The 21,863-nt window shown below is 43.0% G+C and overlaps 1 protein-coding gene across 2 annotated transcripts; it reads right to left on the bottom strand.

Moving 5' to 3' along the window:
• Positions 1-603: 603 nt before the first annotated feature.
• Positions 604-20,887, bottom strand: UBE2V2 (ubiquitin conjugating enzyme E2 V2). 2 transcript variants are annotated; one of them, XM_061438715.1, is made up of 4 exons: positions 20,411-20,887; positions 7,083-7,231; positions 2,646-2,771; positions 604-1,485 (listed from the first exon to the last, which is right to left on the bottom strand). In XM_061438715.1, exons 1-4 carry the CDS (start codon positions 20,625-20,627, stop codon positions 1,339-1,341), a joined length of 639 nt encoding a protein of 212 aa, XP_061294699.1. In that variant the 5' UTR covers positions 20,628-20,887; the 3' UTR covers positions 604-1,338. The 2 variants fall into 2 exon arrangements, with proteins under 2 accessions (XP_061294699.1, XP_061294700.1); XM_061438716.1 differs by having other exon boundaries at positions 20,314-20,431.
• Between the last annotated feature and the right edge of the window lie 976 nt (positions 20,888-21,863).

Below are 21,863 nucleotides of genomic sequence, written 5' to 3'. Positions count from 1 at the left end.
TGATAAAAACACGCCAGTGGTTGTTTGAGAAATAAGTTCTTATTACACGACCACCTGTCTATTTTCTTCAGAAAACACAACTCTTAAGAAGGAAGGATTTTCAACAAAGTAGTACACCCAAGTGCTAGGAGATGAAAAATAGCGACCCAAAGCCTCAAGTCACTGTGGTCAAAGCAGAGCAAAAGTGAACTTTCAATTCAGAATTACACAGCTGCCAGAGTTAAGGGTAAGTGGACAAAATTAATCCCAGTCAGTACTAAGAGCACTGGGAGCAGATACTATGAAGAAAACTAGAATGTATATTTGGATAATCTGTAATCTAAATTTTATAAAAACTGCTAGAACTCAGACATCTCTTTTAATAATATTTCTAGTGAAATCAAGTTGAAAACATAATACCTGGGATTATTCTTCCTAACAAGAAATTAAAGCCTAATAGGAAATCTGTACTCTGAAATACTCTGCAAATTCCAATTTGCAAGAAGTATACCATACGGGATAAATAATGAGAGATGTGTATAGATGAACAGCTACAAGAATTCCAATTTTTGCAATCTCAGCAAGTTACTGTACACACACATCAATATAACAGAAATGGCACCGTTTCTGAAGACACATTCCACATTTTATTTACAATTTAAGACTAACTTTAATCTCCAAATCACATATCCATACACCTAATTCCTTTTTGATTTCATTTAAACGTAAATGCATGGTCTGTCCAACAAAGACTGTAAACAAATATTTACCACATCTGTTACATGGAACACACAGGAACAGCTTGTAACAGAAATTCATCCACCTCCCCCACAACATTTTTTATTATAAATACAGGTATCAAAACAATCCTGAACATATTTTTGATACTACTAGTAGTCAGCACCCATACCGCTTCAAAAATGAACACACTTTGTGACAATATTCATTGTACCTGCTACTTTAGACAATTTCAACTGAAGCTCTTTCTCTAAGCAAGATGATGGAGCACACCACTCGAGTTTCTTTCTCGGCTTTCTCATCAGAAACACACCTGCCTGCACAGCCAGCCGACACTTCTTGCTGTGCTCTCACCTGCAAACCTGAGCTCCAGTGAGGACTCCAGGTGCGTGCTTAAGTGGTGGTGCCTTAACAAGAAAAGACTGCTGAATTTTCTTCCTGTTACCTGAAAACATAATGGGTGTACATATATTAAATATATTCTTACAAACGTCCAGGTCATGTTTACCAGCTGGAATTATCTTACTTTAATGTGTGGGTATTTTGCATTGTGATATTTAATCAAGACATTAACATGAGTAGAAGGTTGCTGATTTAAGACAAGTTTGAGATCCACTAAAATTAATTGTTGTATGTTTGTCCTTCTGGTGGCTGTGGAAGCTTCATATTTTCTTTGGACATCATTAGACGTCTTAGCTCTTGAAGTACAACTTTAATGCTATATGAATTTTGCCATTTTGCTAACACTGGTATGCTTCGTGCATCCACCTGAAAGGAGGGGAAAAAGTACAATTAACTGCGAAGTTTAAAGTACTTGGGCACCAATTTACTAGATGTAGTTTAATAAGAAGGGCTTTAAAAATCCAGTCAGGCACTATTTTCACAAAAGCAAACATTATAAAACCACAGGTCCACACAATACTTAGGGCCACAATCCAAGGCCTGAGCAGTTACTCACACCAGGGATCAGCAGACAGCGGTAACCCTGACTTCTGCTTTCAGATCCCACTCCAGCGTGCTCTTTGCACTGTGCTGAACTCATCTTCCACTGGAGGAGATGGACAGGCTGGGGCTACAGCCCCTTCGAAGCCTCAGCCACAGGTACCTGCCGTCGCCTGGCCTATCTGGCAGCTCCCTGGAAACTTGCCCACTGAGGACCACCTATTCCCTGACCACCTCCTCTCCACCCTGGTACCTGTCAAAAATAACCAGTGTCCAATGTGTAACACCAGAGACACAGACTACTATGTAGAAAATAGAGGCACCACGGATGTGTGGTACAGCACAGGGAAAAGATAATCATGATTTTGCAATAACTTTAAATGGAGTATAACTTATAAAACTACTGAATCACTATATTGTACATATGAAATAAATATAATATTGTAAATCAACTATACTTCAATAAAAAATACAATTTTTTAAAAATTAAAGAAAAAACTGTTTTAATAGTTCTACTGCCTGAAGCGGCAGCAAGAGGGCAAGCAGGAAGGGGACCAAAGATGCCACAGGAAATGCTGGGAGAGGAGATGTCCAGTGAGGCTACAAAGTCCCATACACACCCGAGGGTCCAGGAGACACACACGTGTGCAAGGCTGCACACAGGCTTCAAAGCCTGAGAAAGCAATAAACTCTCACCTATGGCTGACCCTGATCAACATACAGACATTTTGATTATGCACCATAACCAAGCAGAATTTATCTAGGAAGTGCAAGGTTGGCTCAACATACAAAAATCAATGTAACACCCCATATTAACAGACACAAAACAGCTTCTGACAAAATCCAACACCTTTCATAATAAAAATACTCAACTAATTAGGATTATCAACCCAATAAACAGCTTCCACATGCTTCTCTGTTTTTTAATGTTCTCCTGACTATAAACTTATAAGTTGTGTAAAAATAAAATAACTACTTTAACTTACCATTCCACTGGAATTATTTATTCCATTCATATTAATTTTGGTTACAAATCTAACTGATGGAGGAGCTTCTGGGTATTTAGGTCCACATTCTACTTTCAGGCTATATATTCTGTTTTCATAATTTGTCTGGAAGGCAGAAATAATAACAACAATTTTCAATTGTTGCTAATAAATCGGAAAAGCACAAGATAAATGTACTTAATATTGCCACGTGTGTGACTAAGAATTTACTTTTCAACAAATTTATTTGATCTATATGCTTAGCAAAAATACAGTTAGTATGCAATTAAAACAAGAAAATAAAACATAAATGAAAGTGACAAATTTAATACCTGTTGATTCTTGTATAAATCTGTAAAAAAAGAAGCTGACCATCTATGGATCTCAGTCACCCCAACGGATCCACGGCTTTCTCTCTCATAGTAAGAGATCTCCCAGTGGAGGTGGATCTCGGGTGTTAATAACCATGGTTTAAAAGGTATACAACAATCTTGTACATATATTAATAAATGTTTCATTATTTTTAAAAAGTAAACAGCTATATAAAACTCATCTAAGTTTAACAGCAGGCATATATTAACAGTATGCCCAGGACCCAGAAAGGCTTAACAAGAACTAAAAAGGTCAAGGAGACACCTATCTGTTGCTCTCCACTCACACGCATACCAGCCTCTCTAGAACTTGCAGTAAAAGTATAATAATTAGATAACCAACAAGGACCCCACTGTACAGCACAACGAACTATACTCAGTATTTTGTGATAATCTTTAAGGGAAAATAATCTGAAATAAAAATAGACACATATGTAGATAAAACTGAATCACTCTGCTGTACACCTGAAACTAAGACAACACTGTAAATCAACTACAAGAAAAAGAAAACAAAAACAGGCCCTGAAAAATCTCATACTCTTAAAAATACTCAAAGTACATGGAAACAATCAGAATTCTCATACTTTGCTAGGAATAGGGAATGGTATAACTACTGTGGAAAAAATATGGCATTTTTTCCTATGCATTTCACTAGACACATTCAACTCTCCTTCCTTAACTCCCCTGCTGCTGCTGCTGCTGCTAAGTCGCTTCAGTCGTGTCCGACTCTGTGCAACCCCATAGAGGGCAGCCCACCAGGCTCCCCGTCCCTGGGATTCTCCAGGCAAGAACACTGGAGTGGGTTGCCATTTCCTTCTCTGATGCATCAAAGTAAAAAGTGAAAGTGAAGTAGCTCAGTCGTGTCCAACTCTTAGCGACCCCACGAACTGCAGCCTACCAGGCTCCTCTGTCCATGGGATTTTCCAGGCAAGAGTACTGGAGTGGGGTACCATTGCCTTCTCCGCCTAACTCCCCTACTACGCAGCAATTCCAACCCTAGGCATTTTTGATCCAAGAGAAATGGAAACAAACCTATGTTCACAAGATGACGTATAATCACAGCAGCTTTATTTGCAATAACCAGAGAGAACCATGATCAGGGGAAGTGACAAGCACACTGTGGCATATCCCCACCATAATAAAAAGAAACAAACCACTACGCAGCGCACGGATGAAACAACGTAGGTGAACCTGAGGCACACCCAGTCAAAAGGAGCAGACCTCTCGGTACATACGCTACACGATTCCACTTACACCAAGTTCTCTGACGGGCAAAATACTCTAGGGCGTCAGAAGTAGTGACCGGGTCAGCTCTGGGGTGGAGGAGGGGCAAGGGACTCTCTAGGGTGATAGAAACGGTCTGTATCTCGACACAGGTGCAGGTAACAAGATACACCTTTTGAAAGTCATGGTAAGACCTATGCAAATTATAAAAGTTTTTCAGTTAAAAACAAACAAACAAACTCTAAACTAGCCTACAATGCTTAAAATTAAATATCCTAACTTTTGATACCCTGGATTAATTTCATCATCACTGGATTTTAAATTAAAAGCCAAGCCTTTCTGTTACCTAACAAAAGAGTAAAGAAGAGAATAGTAAGTAAAAGGAACTACTATTCAAGAACTATATACTAGAGTCAGATACTCTCCTATTGCCTAATTATTAATTCATTTAATTCTCAAAACTTCTAAAGTGATATGGTACTTCACTTACATAAAAGTAAACTTTGAAAAATTACTAAATCTCTAATGCTAAAAATTTAACAAACATGGAAAAACAAAACTGCTAATTATATAAATCCAAATAAATACTGGAATAATATAAAGCAACCAGGGATCTTAATAACATAAAAAAACAAGCAACAACTAACCAAGTAATAGAATGTTAAGGTAGCAATTTTCACATTACCCTAAAGCTGGGACAAAACTGTTCTAAATCTGGTACCCTACAAAGAAAAAACAACCAAGATGAGATGCCAACTCCTGCAAGTTTAATTAAAAGGCAGCTGAACGAATGCTGGAACCACAAGCCCTCATCCAGCCCCCCAGCTCAGCGAGGGGGCTGAAGCCTGGCTGGAGGACAGGGTCCACTCAGGCTGCGCCCTCCTGCACCACAAGAGGGGGAGGGGCTCCAAGTCGACCACCACAGAAAGCGGCAGGAGGCACACCTGTCTCTGAAACCCTGCCAGCTGGCCCACCCCCATGTTACCCTACAACAGCCAGGCCCCCAGTGGGCACAGCCGGACACAGGGGCTTCCTGTGGCTCAATGACACCAGGGAACAGCCAGTGTGGGGGTCCTGTGGATGACCGGAACTGGGAGAGAGATATCTGCAAACTAGGTTATGGGGCTGAGGGTCTTACTTTACATAAACTCCAACACTCTTCAAGTTCCCTCAGAGGAACAAATGGGATAAAACTCAAATCTAAGTAATTTCAGGACTTCCTGGTGGCTCAGTGGTAAAGAATCTGCCTGCCAATGCATAAGACGTGGGTTTGAGCCCTGATACGGGAAGATCCCACATGCCGCGGAGCAATTAAGTTCGCGTGCCGCAACTATTGAGCCTACTCGCTGCAACCACTGAGTCCTAGAGCTGTGCTCCACAAGAGAAGCCACTGCAATGGGAAGCCCGAGCACCAGAGCTAGAAAGTAGCCACCACTCACCACAACCAGAAAAGCCGATGCAGCTGTGAAGATGCAGCACAGCCAAAAATAAATAATTAAAAAAGAAAAAATCTAAGTAATTCTGAAAGCATACTCTACTCAGTTCAGACTGTCCAATCTTCAAGTCATTCATTAAGTAAGAATGCTCAAAAGTTATAAGCACTTACTTTTACCAAACAGACCATGGTGATACTGTTCACAGGTAGTGAAAAAATCAAGGTTTTCATTACAAAAACTGAGTTACAAAACGACAAGAATTTTAACCATCAGCATTTTATTTCCTTCCTTACATGTCTAATGGAAAAATCAGAGCAGTGGAGGAAGAGAGAACTTGTTAGTTTAGGAGAGTGCATGAATTCTACAAAGGAATACTAGAAAACGGTAAACAAACATTTGTCTGAAGTTATCAATGCTAATTACCTGACCATTTTTCTTTTATAAAAATAAAAAAATCTAAATTCTACCCAACAGCAAAATAGTTGAAATAGTCCCATTACAGGTAGCAAACAGTACACAAAACCAAAGACTAAAAAGAAACTTAAAATTTGTGTTCTTTCTAACAAAGTCAAAGGTCATACAAAACCTATTTACAAGACTTGCTGCAGGGGCATGCAGCAAATGCGGCCTTTGAGTGAGGAATGCAAGGTACAAAAAAATTTCCCAATCTAAAATAGATTTTGAGTAAAAATAAAAAGTCACGAACTTGAGAAAGACCTAAAATTAAAACAATAGGTCTGTGGCCAACACTAGGAAACATGCAAGAATCAGCCTTTCTGACATACTTTATAGGTGAAGACATTGAAGCCAGAACATTTCCAAGGCCAATCAACCGTCACTGGCCAACAGCAATGTGCAGTCAACACAAACCAGTTTGGGAACCCTGTTGATACACACGGGCGGTTAGCAGCATGTTACCTCACGGCACGCTGTTCGCTCTTCCCAAATACCCCTCCGCTCCACGCCTCATCTTTTCCACTCTCTACCTGGAATGCTGTCCATCCCCATCTCACCTTCTGAAATCCTACCAGCCAGTCCTTTAGGCACTCCAAAGGCAACTTCCTCCACTGTCCAGCCTTCCTCAATTATTCCAGCTAGAAGAGACATATTCCACAGTCCCACAGTGGGCTCGCTCTGCCACATTCAGTCTGTCGTCTGCATTCATGCCTTCTCCTCTACTGAATCGCAAACACTTTGACAGCAATGATCACACCAGTCTTCCCGCCCTCCAACTCCTCCAGAAAATCCAGCATCAACAAATGTACAAAAAATAAGTAAAAAGTCACGAACTGTTTCACTTAAAGTTATCTTAACTATTTACTTTAATATTAATAACATAAAATAAAATGCATACTTGAAAGTTACAGTAAATATTCATAGGAAATAAATGTAATGTATGCACTGACCCGTGGTGGCCCAATGATCATGCCTGTCCACCTTGTGAGTGTCATGTCTTCATCATCTTCCAGGCCCCAGCTGACCGTACCGTCGCCCACTCCTTTCTGTCCTTCTTCAAGTTCTTCCAACAAACGAAAATTACGAGGAACTTTAACACCTATACAAAAGGAAGCCAATGTAAGTAGCTCATAATTATAAGGGCTACACACAATCAAATTCAGCTTTTCCCAAATTAACCATTAAAAATTATTTACCAAAAAGACAAAATTCTCTAAAAAGTCTTCTGCCCCAGGAAATGCTCAATCTAATAATAATAACTCTTCAAAATGAAAAAGCTACAGACAGCATTGTTCCAAACATAACAGCAGCACAGAACATGTATAACAACACCTAACCAGTTTTACAGTGATGTACATCAATCATAAGGGAATCATTACAAGTGATTATTTTCCCATAATTGAGATTTCTGCCAAGAACAATGTATCAGGTAAACAGGCATGACCAGAAAGTCCATAAAAGTGTCACTGCATTAGCACATATTCTCCAGTGATCTGTAAAAAAGAGAACTACGTTCCATTTGTAAAAATGCACTAAAAGGCACTACTTTCTAGAATGCTGACCCCACCCTTGGTCCTCAACCAGTCTGCTGGCTGCCTAATAACCACAGCGTCCTGCCTCCACTGTGAGCAGGTCCACTGCTGGAGAGCCAGTCTCCTGGTGGGTAATTCCCTATGACATATCTGTCCCACCCTGGCCCAACCCAGCAACACTTTCATAGCCCTTCTCACACGTCCACTTCTGAACCCTTTAGACCTCATCACTCTATTTCTCAAATCTTAATAAAAAATCTTCCCCTCTGCCCAGAACCCCAGCCTTTCACAGTCCCCACCCCCTCATTCTCACTGAACCTAGTTTTGCCACCATCACCATCCTGACCTCCAACCCCTGGAACCAGCAGGGCTGGTGATACAGCATGTGACTTGATCACAGCCTCTCTCAGGATCACTGGCCTGGCCTCTCCAGAGGATGGACCCTGTGGTCTTGCGAGCTCTCAACAGCATCCAGCCTGAAAACTCCCCAGCCCCACTGCGCAAGTTCTGAGAAAAACCAAGACCCCCCCCCGCTGGCTCTGGAGCACTGCCTCCCTCCCTCCCTTCCCACTCTCAGAAGCAAGCACACACAATTACGAGACAGGAAAAAACAGTGACATCTCTTTTAAGGCAACTGTCATTCTGCATAACTTATCTCTCCTGCCGAAACTAAAACATCTCTTTCAGGGTTTCCCTGGTGGCTCAGTGGTAAAGAATCCTCCTGCCAATGCAAGAGACACGGGTTCAATCCCTGGTCCAGGAAGATCCCACATGCCGCAGAGCAACTAAAACATCTCTTTCAGTTACTGATTCATAGTAGTCCTTCTGGACAAATAATGAAAAGCCAATAAATATTGTAACTTAGAAATAGTAGCCACTTTATGTACTGTGCTTCATAAAAAGTGCTTTAAAATTCTGGGCCACAGAAACATGGATATGTCAGAAACCACAAAACAAGAGTAAGCATTATTACAACTATAATAACTATTAATAACCATTTGCTTAGTGTACCCTCTGCACTAAATAAACTATCCCATTGGATCCTAAAAGCACCCATTTTACAGTTGTGGAAACTGCAGTTTGAAGGAGTTAAATGACCTACTCAAGGTCACATAGTTTTAAATGGCAACTGTTGCTGCTGTTGTACTAAGTTATGTCAGCCCCAGTATTAACACCCAGTTTCCAGACCGAAGTCACTCTCAAGCGTTAGGTTCTCCAGGCAGCACCGTGGGCGCAGACCCGACCTCCAACCGGCCCAGCCGGCTCCCAGTGCTGCTGCCTCTCGGGCAGGGCCTCTTGCAGGTTCCTCATCTGTGAAAGGGAAGCCACCGTGGTTTCCACTTCACAGAGCCTCTGTAAGGTGATCGGTCTCAAACAGAATAAACTGACTCTCATCATTTTAGTGTTCATATTAAGAAAAATTACATAAATCTTCCACTCACCTTGACCTATGTTTTGTGAGAATTCAAGCTCTCTGCAGTCCAAAAGAATGACCCAGAAGGGGTCCCTGAGCCGAGAGTGTCTATAAACACACACTGTGCTCGCACCCTGAAACAACAGCCACTCTGTCAGAATCTCCACCATCTGTCGCTCCTGAGCTGCTCTTTAAAGGAATATGAAAGGAGCCTGATCACCCTCACCATCTAAGAAATCATTACCCAAGAAAAATTCTAAATTTGTGTGTAATTTCCTTTCCTCCCTTTCAAAAACAATTCAGTCAGGAGAGCTTTATAAGCATCCAAAACTACAAAGTAAAAAATGTAAAAATGTTTCTTTATGTAAGTGCCATAAAAGCAATAAACCGAGGGACTGCTAAACTTCTCACCATTTCTCAAAGCAGCATTTTGAGAAAATAATTCTAAGATTACTGGCAATGGTAACATTTAAAGGGTTACAGCAGCTAAGGTTGTTCTGTTTTTTTTTTTTTTAAAGTTTAAGACTCAAACAAATATCAGTAAGCTCTATTTTCAAACAGGCCTGGTGTACTCTGGCTTCGTTTCTCCCCACCACTAATGTCTGTAAAGAGAACGCACCACAAGGTGGGGCTGTGCGGCTGTGAATGCTGCAGGATGTGCGTCAGCTGCCCTCTGATGGCTGGCCATCTCGGAGCCCTTTCCTGACTTCCACTTGCCTTTATCCTGTGTGTGTCTATGTGTGCGTGGTGGTGGTACTATCCTTATTTAATAGTTTTAAATATTTTAAGTCCTTAGTCTGAGATCTTCATTAAAGGAAAAAACAAAACGGCCCATATACATGATATGAGTTCCAAAGGCCAACCTCTTAGCCACAACTCTCACTGCCTGGGAAAACAAGAATTAAACCCTAAAGACCATCCGCCAGACTGACAAACAAATGTTAACTCTGGCAACACCTGGTTTGACAAAGATATGGAGATGAAGGCTCTTCCACTGCTGAAGGTGGAATAAACTGGCACAACTACTTCAAGAGGAAACTGGTAACATTTACAGAGATGCTGGCACCAGGCTAGAGAAAGGCAGGAACGCTCATGTACTGTGATTTCTAACCGTGAAAATTTAGAAACAATCCAGACATAACATAGCATAACCCATGACACAATGATATTGCAATTAAAATGAAAGAATCAGAGCTACAAGTATCAATTAATGCTAAAATTTTAAAACATTGTTTAATGAGTGCACAGTTTCAGTTTTATGGCTGCACAACAAAGTGAATATGCAATATTGCTGAACTGTACAGAGGAAGTTAGGACAGTACACTGTATATTACATACACTTCACCATAATCACAAAGAGAAATAAACAGAAAAGCCATATAACAACAGACCTTTATACTGTTCTGAGTACATACATATCTAGCAAGAGTATAAAAATACTTGTGGAACAGACTCCAAAGTCAGAATACTGATCACCTCTGGGCCAAGAAGAAGTGGCCTAGTACTTGGAAGGATGCAGGTAACGTCTTAGTTTCTCAAAAAAAACAAAACAATCTGAAGCAAGAAAAACTTAGCACCATTTGGGAGAGCTGGGCGAGGGTGGGAGGGGGTGTAACATGTGTACTTACCCATTTTCTTGTGTTTTAAATCTTTTGTCTCAACAGAAAAGGAAAAACAGTATCCAAAAAAGGAGAGAGGGAACTGCAGGCAATGTTTGGGGACAGCAGCTGAGGATAAATGAGCAAAGAGCCAGAAACTGTCAGGAGGGACAGGTGTGATTGCAAATTCAGACTTAACCTTTGGTGACAAGGACCCAGGGCGGGATTGAAACCCAGACTTTAAGGATGGGGAGGCAGGGTACAGTATCAGCTGTGATGAAAGAGGAATCAGGCACATGCCTCCACTAAGGAAAACGTGGTACATTTTATTGTAATTCTGTGATTTTGTCATCTGACAACCAAAGCTAAACATCGAGTATGAGCTAGGGACTGTGCGAGGCCGCCCTGCCCTCATGGAGCACACAGCATACCAGGGCAGCAAGACAAGGAAAACAAGGCACAGGAGAAGCACCGAGACAACCAAGGCAACGAGCACGTTCCATAAGGCAGGGGATCTGCTCTACCACAAAAGCAGAGAGCTGCATACTCTGACGTCAAATATGGAGCTAAAACTCACAGGCGATGACGTCCAAGCTTTGCCCGCTTCACCCCAGCTCAATGACCAATATGTGCAAGCCTCCTTCTGGAGGGAGTCCACTGGACTGGGCAGAAAGGAGAACTCCTGTCCCCAGTCTCTGCCCCTCACCTCTATCCCCAGGTTCAGAATCCCTGCAGAACCACAGTATTCCCAAAGCTCCTCCCAGGTTTAGGACCCTGGAATTCTATCTGAAGGAGTTTCAGAACAAGAGACATGACTCGAAGAAGTTTAAAAAACACAAATGCAAAGGGGAAAAAGTAACAAAAATAAGGTGAAAGTCGCTCAGTTGTGTCCAACTCTTTGCGACCCCATGGACTATACAGTTCATGGAATTCTCTAGGCCAGAATACTGGAGTGGGTGGCCTTTCTATTCTACAGGGGATCTTTCCAACCCAGGGATCAAACGAACCCAGGCCTCTTGCATTGCAGATGGACTTTTTTACCAGCTGAGCCATAAGGGAAGGCCAAGAATACTGGAGTGGGTAGCCTACCCCTTCTCCAGCGGATCATCCAGACCCAGGAAGTGAACCGGGGTCTCTGTATTGCGGATTCCTTACAAACTGAGCTATAAGGGAAAATTTTTAAGTTGATTTTTAAACAACTAAAACCCTATGTCAATAACCAGCTGCACTTAAGTAGTAATTGGATAATATATTTCACAGGTGTGAAATACAAATGATAATTGAACAACAAAAATATGCAGATAAAAAAATCATATTATTATTAGACCCCCATCAAAAAATAAAATTAACACCATGGTAAACACAATGCCGGCAAGACAGTGGAAAAACTCATTTATCCACCTCAACACATCACTGAAAACTGAATACACCTTGCTGAAGGGGTAAACTGACAAACCATCACAAGAATTCTTAAATATTCATGCACACTGACTTAAAATCCCACTGAGTGAAATTCGCCCCCAAGAACAAAGCACGAGGAGGCAGGCAGCCTCCAGCATAGAGTCAGCTGTGAACAGCTTCTCCAGGCTCCAGGCTGGGCCCCTCCCGGCCCCCCGGAATCTGGGCTGGCCTTGCCACTTGTTCTGGTAGAACGAGACGCTAGTGCGGTTCTGGGACCAGCCTTGTTAGAGCCCTGGTACCCTCTGTTTGGTCTTTCAAAAGCCAACTCCCATTTAAGTTCTGACTCCCAGACACTACTGGGATGCAAGTAAGTCCAAACACGACGCCTAGACTGCCCACATGGACAAGAAACAAGGCCCTGGGCAAAGGCCAAGCCCGTCTTCAGGCGAAGGGAGACAACCAGGCCCAGCCAGTCAACCCCCAAATCATAAGAAGAAACCCCTGTCTGAAGCCATGTATCCATTTAAGATATTAAAATCTGTCTTAGAATTGATGAACTATAGTAAATAAAAATAAATCTGAAAAAATTTCAACTCAACGGTGTACCTGTGAAGCATCTGAATTTACCTTCAATCACCAGGAAGACAGACCTCTGCATTACAGGGTTTGTGAAGAACCTGGAACCAAGGTGTGGAGGCTGCACTACATACAGCAGAGGGTGAATCACGCTACTGGTACAGGTTACAGCCAAAACCACTCTGCCCCCAGCCACTGCCCAAATTCTGGAACTCTTCTCACATCCCACATGCGATATACTAACTCAGGGAAGGAAGAAAACAAGCAGCTTCATGTGTTTATTTAATGAATGCACCCAAACACAAAATATCCTTAGTACTGTTTCATTTCAGAAAAGTAAGCTCAAAACAAAATTTATGAGTAAAACATTATAATACACTAAGGAGGAAAGCTGGATTTTACTTGTGCCATTTGTCTTTTCATCATTAAAATCACTTACACAGAAACTGGACCGTAAGTAATGCCGAGTGCCAGAGGCGCTCAATAAACCCGGGGTGCGTTTCCGGCAGATGCTTACTGTCCACCTCTCTGTCCACGCTTAAGGGCCTGTCCTGTAAGAAGTGCTGCTGGTGGAGGACACAGACTCCTTTGCCTAGCATCTTGGCAGAGATGGCAAGCGAGGACAACCACGGAAGCAGACGCATTCAAATGCAGTAAGCTGTCCCAAAAGATTTGCTTGAACACACTATTGGTATCTCCGTGGAACAGACAAGCCAGTGAGAACAGAGTGACTCAATGTTCTCCAGGAGAGCTGCCAGCACTGTTTACTTCAGAGCTAAGGAGGAATGCCTCCCTCAGAAGAAACGGGGGTGGAGGGCGGTCAGGCCGCCTCTGGTCCCTCCCCAGCAGAGACTTCTAAGGGGATCGAGGGCTGGCACACTCTCCCCTGACAGAGACCACTTCCAGGAACACAACTGCTCGCCTGGGACTCCCGGGAGCTGCAGCTAGAAACAAAGGAGGGATCCTGCCAAGTCGCTGCCGGTAGGTAAACACTTCAGAAAATTAAAAACTTCTCAATAACTTAAGTATATCCTCTCAGGAAACAACCACTTCTATCAATACTGGTTAGTCAACCGTAACTGATAACTGAGGGAGCAGGTGACACTACCATGAAAAACAAACAGTAAACCAAGCTATGCGCTCTTGGTCCTTTTCAACAGCATTCCAGACACTAGGCTGAAAAAATCTTTGCATGATTATATACCTACAAAGAATAAACTGCTTGGAGCATTGCCTGTTACCTGGCTGTATTTCTCTTTGCTGCTGCTGCTAAGTCGCTTCAGTCGTGTCCGACTCTGTGCGACCCCATAGACGGCAGCCTATCAGGCTCTCCCGTCCCTGGGATTCTCCAGGCAAGAACACTGGAGTGGGTTGCCATTTCCTTCTCCAATGCATGAAAGTGAAAAGTGAAAGTGAAGTCGCTCAGTCGTGTCCGACTCCCAGTGACCCCATGGACTGCAGCCTACCAGGCTCCTCCGTCCATGGGATTTGCCAAGAAAGAGTACTGGAGTGGGGTGCCATTGCCTTCTCTCTCTAATGTAACCTTAAACCTCACACCTGGCAAGGCAGGGTTTAGACTCCTGCCCTCTGTCAGATGGTAATCATGTGCAGTAATCACAACCAGACCATCACTGAGAACTCACATATACCAACATGATGTTTTTAAAACAGAGTCAAACAATGAAGCACATATCAAAAGCCAGACTTCCCATCTTAATAAAGTAGAAAAAATAAATTGGACTTTATAAAAATTTACAACTCTGAGGTTTCAAAGGACGCCATCAAGAAGGTAAAAGAAAATACAAACACATAGCTAACGAACTCGTATCCAGAATATAGAAAGAACTCTTACTACTCAACAATAAAAAGACAGTCAACACAATTTTTTAAACATGGATAAGCCTATGAGAAGGCAATGGCACCCCCACTCCAGTCCTCTTGCCTGGAAAATCCCATGGATGGAGGAGCCTGGTAGGCTGCAGTCCATGGGGTCACTAAGAGTCGGACACGACTGAGCGACTTCACTTTCACTTTTCACTTTCATACATTGGAGAAGGAAATGGCAACCCACTCCAGTGTTCTTGCCTGGAGAATCCCAGGGATGGGGGAGCCTGGTGGGCTGCTGTCTATGGGGATGCACAGAGTCGGACACGACTGAAGCGACTTAGCAGCTTAGCAAGCCAGAAATGAGCCCACACTTACATGAGCAGTTAATCTACAATGGAGACAAGAATATACAAAGGAGCAAAGACAGTGACTTCAATAAATGGTGCTGAAGAACTGGACAGCAATATGGCCTTGAATCATACTAGACTACTCCCTTATACCATCTAAAGAAATACACTCAAAACTGATCAGACTTAAATGTAAGACCTGATGCCTTAAAACTCCTAGAAGACACAGGGAGCACGCTCTCTGACATCAGTTTTAGCAATGATTTTCTGGATCTGTCTACTCAGGCAAGGGGGGAAAAAAGCAAAAATAAACAAAATGAGACTACATCAACTAACAGCTTCAGCACAGCAAAGGAAATTATCAACAAAAGAAAAAGGAAGCTTATGGAATGGAAGAAGACATTTGCAAACACTGAATCTGACAAGCAGTTAATACCCAAAATATACAAAGAACTCATACAATTCAACATTAAAAACAAACAAACAAGAAAACTGGATTTTAAAAAGTGGGCAGAGGATTTGAACAGGACATTTTCCCAAAGAAGACACACAGATGGCCAACAAGCGCATGAAAAGATGATGCTCAACGTCACTAATCATCTGGGAAATGCAAATGAAAACCACAATGAGATACCACCTCACACCCGTCAGAATGGCTGTCATCACAAAGACAACAAACAACAAGTCAGCAAGAATGTGAAGAAAAGGGAACCCTTGTGCACTGCTCATGGGAATGTAAATTGGTGCAGCCACCATGTAAAACAGTATACAGCTTCCTCAAAAAGTTAAAAATAGAACTACCATACAATTTAGCAATTCTACTCCTGGGTATTTAATGGAAGAGAACAAAAACACTATTTTAAAAAGATACACACGCCCTCATGTTTATTGCAGCATCATGTACAATAGCCAAGATGTGGAAGCAACCTAGGTTCCCATCAATACATGAATGACTGAAGAAAATGTGGCAGGCATGCACACACACCGCAACACTACTCAGCCATAAAAAAGAGTGAAATAAAATGTTGCCATTGCAACATGGATGGACCTAGATAGTATTATGCCATGTGAAATCAGCTTCTCCAAGCGAGGCTTCAACAGTATAATTAGAACCGGACATGGAACAACACACTGGTTCCAAATTGGGAAAGGAGTATGTTAAGGCTATATGTTGTCACCCTGCTTATTTAACTTAAATGCAGAGTACATAATGCAAAATGCCGGGCTGGATGGAGCACAAGCTGGAATCAAGATTGCCAGGAGAAATATCAATAACCTCAGATATGCAGATGATACCACCCTTATGGCAGAAAGTGAAGAAGAACTAAAGAGCCTCTTGATGAAAGTGAAAGAGGAGTGTGAAAAGTTGGCTTAAAATTCAACATTCAGAAAACGAAGATCATGGCGTCTGGTCCCATCGTTTCATGGCAAATAGATGGGGAAACAGTGGAAAACAGTGACAGACTTTATTTTGGGGGCTCCAAAATCATTGCAGATGGTGACTGCAGCCATGAAATTAAGACACTCGCTCCTTGGAAGAAAACTATGACCAACCTAGACAGCATACTAAAATGCAGAGACATTACGTTGCCAACAAAGGTCCATCTAGTCAAAGCTATGGTTTTTCCAGTGGTCATGTGTGGATGTGAGAGTTGGACTACAAAGAAAGCTGAGTGCAGAAGAATTGATGCTTTTGAACTGTGGTGTTGGAGAAAACTCTTGAGAGTCCCTTGGACTGCAAGGAGATCAAATGAGTCAATCCTATAGGAAATCAGTCCTGAATGTTCATTGGAAGGACTGTTTCTGAAACTGAAGCTCCAATCTTTGGCCACCTGATGTGAAGAACTAACTCACTGGAAAAGACCCTGATCCTGGGAAAGACTGAAGGCAGGACAGGGGACAACAGAAGATGAGATGGTTGGATGGCATCACCAACTTGACGGACAGGAGTTTGAGCAAGCTCCGGGAGTTGGTGATGGACAGGGAAGCCTGGTGTGCTGCAGTCCACGGGGCCGCAAAGAGTCAGACATGACTGAGCAACTGAACTGACTGACGTGAAATAAGCCACACAGAAAAAGACAGATGCTGTATGATTTCATTTATAGGCAGCAACCAAGTTTACAGAATACAGTGTGATACAGAAGAGGCACCAAAGAAGCTGAAATCAAGAAACTAGTTTGGAATCAACATCGAGCTAAATAATCTTGGGAAACTCACTTTATATCTATATATTCACTGTTCATCTATAAAATGAACTTGGCTAGAGCCTAGATGATTCATAATGTACTTTCTATGAGAACTATTATTCCAGTGTATGTAAGCACCTATACAAAGCCCTAAGAATTTCTTCCCTTCTGTGGTCTGAAATTTTGCTGAGTTACAACTTAAACTGAAAATAACATCCACTTTAACACAAGTCAGCAGAGACCTTGTAAACAAGAACACACTCCTGAATCCAGTCTTGCAGTGCCATCTCATAGTATCTCAAAGATCTTATAAATATATTGGCTCTTTACAAACAGTCAACTACTTTTAAAACAAACTTTTAAATGCCGGGTTTCATTTCATTTATTCTGTTATATCAATTTTGAAGCTTGGTGTCAAAAAGCTCCCTAAATACTTGCTAAGTAGATGTCTCCACATATGGGCAATCTCTGCTTTTCATGGTTTCCATGTGTGACTTTCAGTTACCATGATTTAAACGCCAATCCCCCAACAAGAGGGTTTAGACTCTAGTCTCCAGGGCACACACACTAGGAATAAGCACAGAGTACACATGACTGCTACTCTTCTGTCCACAAGACCAACAAGAGAACTCGGACTCTAGGCTCCAGGGCGCACACACTATGAGTAAACGCAGAGAGTCCACAAGTCACTATGTGAGTAACTGCCGAGCAATCCCGACCAGCGGCCACATGCCACATCTCTCAGTCTGCAGGTGATGGTTCACCACACAGCTTACTCAATTCACAGACAACAAAGCCTGTAGTAGAGCTTCCTCCTTGCGATTAAATTTTTGAATCACACATACTAAATATACTAACAAATTTCTATTCTGTAGAGTCGTGCCCTATGAAATTATCTTGATTCCCAGAGATGACTGTCTCTTGGGAAAGGGAAACCTAGCCAGTGGAGTCTCCACCACAGTCCTACTTCCATCCATGAGAAACACTTGACAGTCTGAGACAAGGAACCTGCAGAGAGAAGAGAAGTATGAAAGCCACTCTCAAGTCTCAAAGGAAGTAAGAGTCTTCATTTCAGGACTACTCCAAATTCACAATTCCAGACTAAGCAAGACACCTGAATTCTGATCTGGACTCTAGTGCTAACCAACTATGTAAAAGCTTATACTTCCTTAGGCCTCAGTCTTCTCAACTGCAAAACAAGAGAACCAAGTGGTATGGCTAAGTATTTTCCAGCTTAGAGGTCTCAGTCTAATTAGTACTAAGTCGCTTCAGTCATGTCTGACTGTGTGTGATCCTATGAATTGTAGCCTGCCAGGCTCCTTTGTCCATGGGATTCTCCAGGCAAGAATACCAGAATGGGTTGCCATGCCCTCCTCCACGGATTCTTCCAGACCCAGGGATCGAACTGAGTCTCTTATGTCTCCTGCATTGACAGGCAGAGTCTCTACCACTAGCGGCCCCCTAGGAAGTCCCAAGTCTAATTAAAATTCTTCCCAATTCTTCTTCTTAGTAACAGCAAGTGTAAAAGTATATGACTTAAATAATACATGTTAAAATAAAATGCTTTAAATAAGATTTTAAAAAATCTGTCAGTGTTTTTTCTTTTTGGATGGTCAGTTATTCTTACATTAATTTGGCTTAAATAAAAAACACGTACAGTTTTTTTCCATCTAGTTCATCTATTTTAAATTTCAAACTTTATCATATTTATTTCACAAACAGGTACTGTTTCCCTCCCTTGCTACCAAGAAGCAAGCAATACTAAAGTATAACTAAGCGAAAATGTAATTTAAAAATAGTTATTTACAAAACATAGTCTAAAACTGCTTCTGCACTCCTCTCTCCCCATGCTGGATGATACTGTCAAGGTTACAAAACACAGAAGAGGAATAATCTGATATTGACCAAGGCAATCTTCAGCAACAGTGTCAAAACAAGTTTCAGGGTCTAAGAAAACATCAATTAATAGTCTAACAGTTATTCTTCCTAATTATGCTAAGATTTCAAAACTCATAAACATAAAATTAGTGTAAATGTAACAACTGGAATGCTGAAATATAAACTATAAAACTCAAGCTTCAGATGTACAACAAAATATACTAATAATCTCTCAGCAACTTCTTTATAATTCCTTCCAAAAATGACTTAAATGTTACCAAGAAGTTTCTGTCATTAATATAACCTAATCATTGGTTTTTTCAAAATATTTCCACACTCTTTCATATGTAAAATGGTACAGGGGAGAAAAACTGTATTTAAAAAATGAAATCTACAAAATGAAAACTATCAAGTTAAAATACACCATTTTATTACTAATTTTTCAAGAACCTAAAGATAGGATGCACAAGTCTTAAAAAAGACATGGCCCCATTCATGAGCACACTCGATTTCAAATAGCAAGGACAACAGCAGAGTCTCAACTCTAAAACGTCACTTTTCAAATCACCTATGTTTTACCTCTTAGCTCTGACCCTAAGCTTGAAATAGTTCCGCAATGCTAAAATCGTTAAACAGCTTATCCTGACACCTGCACGGAACAGAGACACAAAAGACGCAATTTTCCATTAAAAGGTAGCTAGAAAGGTACTACCTTGAAAGTACCAATCGCAACACACAATAAAGTATTCCACTTAACGAAAATTCGTGCAATGATGGCAAGAAATACAAAACCACACTGTTCTCTAGTCTGGTTTCAATAACGATCAGAAAAACGAAAGACCACACGTACTAAGGTTTTAGATTAATACAGCTTTCAACATTTTTAACATTTTTAAATAGTCAGATTTCTAAAACCTCAGTGTTAACATTTAATTTCAAAATCTGTGCTTACAGGAAACCAAAATTGTATTCAGTAGGAGAGAGGAGTTGAAAAGCTAATATAAGAAGTCGTTTTTTCTTCCATGAGCGTTCACCTCGCTCGTTGCTTTTACTTAGTCGGCACCGCAGTTATGCATTCACGGGAAAGACAGACAACACGCATTCAGTCAGGTAAGAATGGGCCCTCCGCCCACGTTAGGGCGAGCCGGAGGATCCGACTCGCTCCATCCACGACCCCCACACGAGCCATCGCGCGCCGAGGTGGACAGCGGGCCGCCCCAGACTCCTCTCCTCGCTCCCGCATCACTCGCGAGACCCCGCCAGCCGAATCCTGCACCGTCTGCCGGACCCCCAGCGAGCCCGGCCCAGCCCAGCCCCCCGGCGCGCAGCCGACGCGGGGCACGACCGCCGCCCCGACGGTCGCCAGGACCCTCCCTGCTCCGCCTGCGCTACGCAGGAAGTCCGGCGGTCGAGGGGCCGTACTGTGGCTTCTCTCACACAACCAGGCCGGTCGCCAGATGCAAGATGAGACGCCGCGCGGGTCGGGGTGGAAAAGCAGGTAGCCGGGCAAGGAACCGACCTGCGGAGACCGCCATCTTCTCCTGCAGCCCGACGCACCGCTCAGACGCACGCGACGTCCGCGCCACTTCCGGGAGCGCCACCGCCCGCCCCGCGGCTTCCGGCTCCCGGCTCCCTCTCCTCGGCTTCCGGTGTGTCACCGCGGGCCCGCCCCGCGGCTTCCGACTTCCTGAGACGCAGCCGCTAACTCTGAGGGAAAGGTTGAAGGCTAAGATCATGGAACAGACTTGAGTCAGTCAACAAGAAAAAGCAAGAGCGTGAGGCGAGAATGCTCTGTGAGGGGCTAGTGCTCCGGGAGCTCCCGCCGGCGCCATCACAGGCGTGCCTCGAAGTAGGCGCGCGGGCGCCCCCCAGAGGGCTGTCCTCTGTCTGGGAGAGGGTGGCGTCTGTGTTGAGGTACACCAAGTGTTTGTGGAAATGAGGCCCTGACCGGGGCGTTGACGGTTCTGCAGAAAATGATTCAAGGAGTGACAGAATGTTTAAAGAGACCTTAGAATTAAGCCGCCGTATTCATATTTTCTTTTGAGATAGGCCTCCTGGAGAAACATGATTAAAGTCTCTGTGACTCTAGAAAGTTCTTTCCGTTTCTGAGTGATTAGGGAGCATGACTCCGTCCGGCGGGCTGAGGTGCCCACGGGGCTTGGGCGGCCACTGGCACGGGGCGGTTCCCGGCCGTGACAGCCAGGACGACCCCCGAGGATACGACTTTCCTGGGGCACGCCGATCTCTCCCTCCCCGCGGCCCGAGCTCCAGCCCCAGTGGAACTTGTTCAGCGCAGGGCGGTGGTCCCTGCTGGGTGGACCTCTTCTTTCCATCCTGTGCACTCATTTACCCATGCCTTAGCACGACCGAGGCTTGGGGAGAAGACAGGCTCTAGTCTTAGTTCTGAACGTTTAGTGTCAGCTGCTGCTTCTTCCCAATTGGTCCCAGCTACCCCCCTAATGTGAAGTGACACTGCTGGGCGCTCTGTTACTTTTCACTCTGGTGGAAAACTATCGTGGCTCCCCGCTTGGCTTTCCTGTCTTGTTCTTTATAATCCTCTCGCCTTGTGTGTGCGCTGTTTACTGACCAGCTTCCATCGAATAAAATAACAGAAGGGTGGGGAGGTGGGGTGGTGGAGGTAATCACTTCGGAGATTTTGTTTTAGAAGACTAGATGGCCGGGAATTCCCTGCAGTCCAGTGGTTAGTACTCAGCTCTTTCACTGCCAGGGGCCCTTGGTTGTAACCTTGGTAAGGGAACTAAGAGAACTAAGATCCCACAGCCCTGGTCTGGGCCAAAAAAAATTAGATTGCATGCATTGCTGTCCCTTGCTCCAGTCCTCCCTTTGAGGGAAGCCAGCTGTCAGTTACGACAGCTGCCTTATAGAGAAGCCCGCATGGCAAGGAATTGAGATCAGTCTCTGGTCAATAAACTTGACGATGTGAGGAGCTCAGTTCAACAGCCTGAGGAGCT

This window comes from Bos javanicus, chromosome 14 (assembly GCF_032452875.1).
Source record: "Bos javanicus breed banteng chromosome 14, ARS-OSU_banteng_1.0, whole genome shotgun sequence".
Taxonomy (NCBI): domain Eukaryota; kingdom Metazoa; phylum Chordata; class Mammalia; order Artiodactyla; family Bovidae; genus Bos; species Bos javanicus.
Note: the sequence above shows the minus strand (reverse complement) of the source record. Positions and strands in the feature narration are given on the sequence as shown.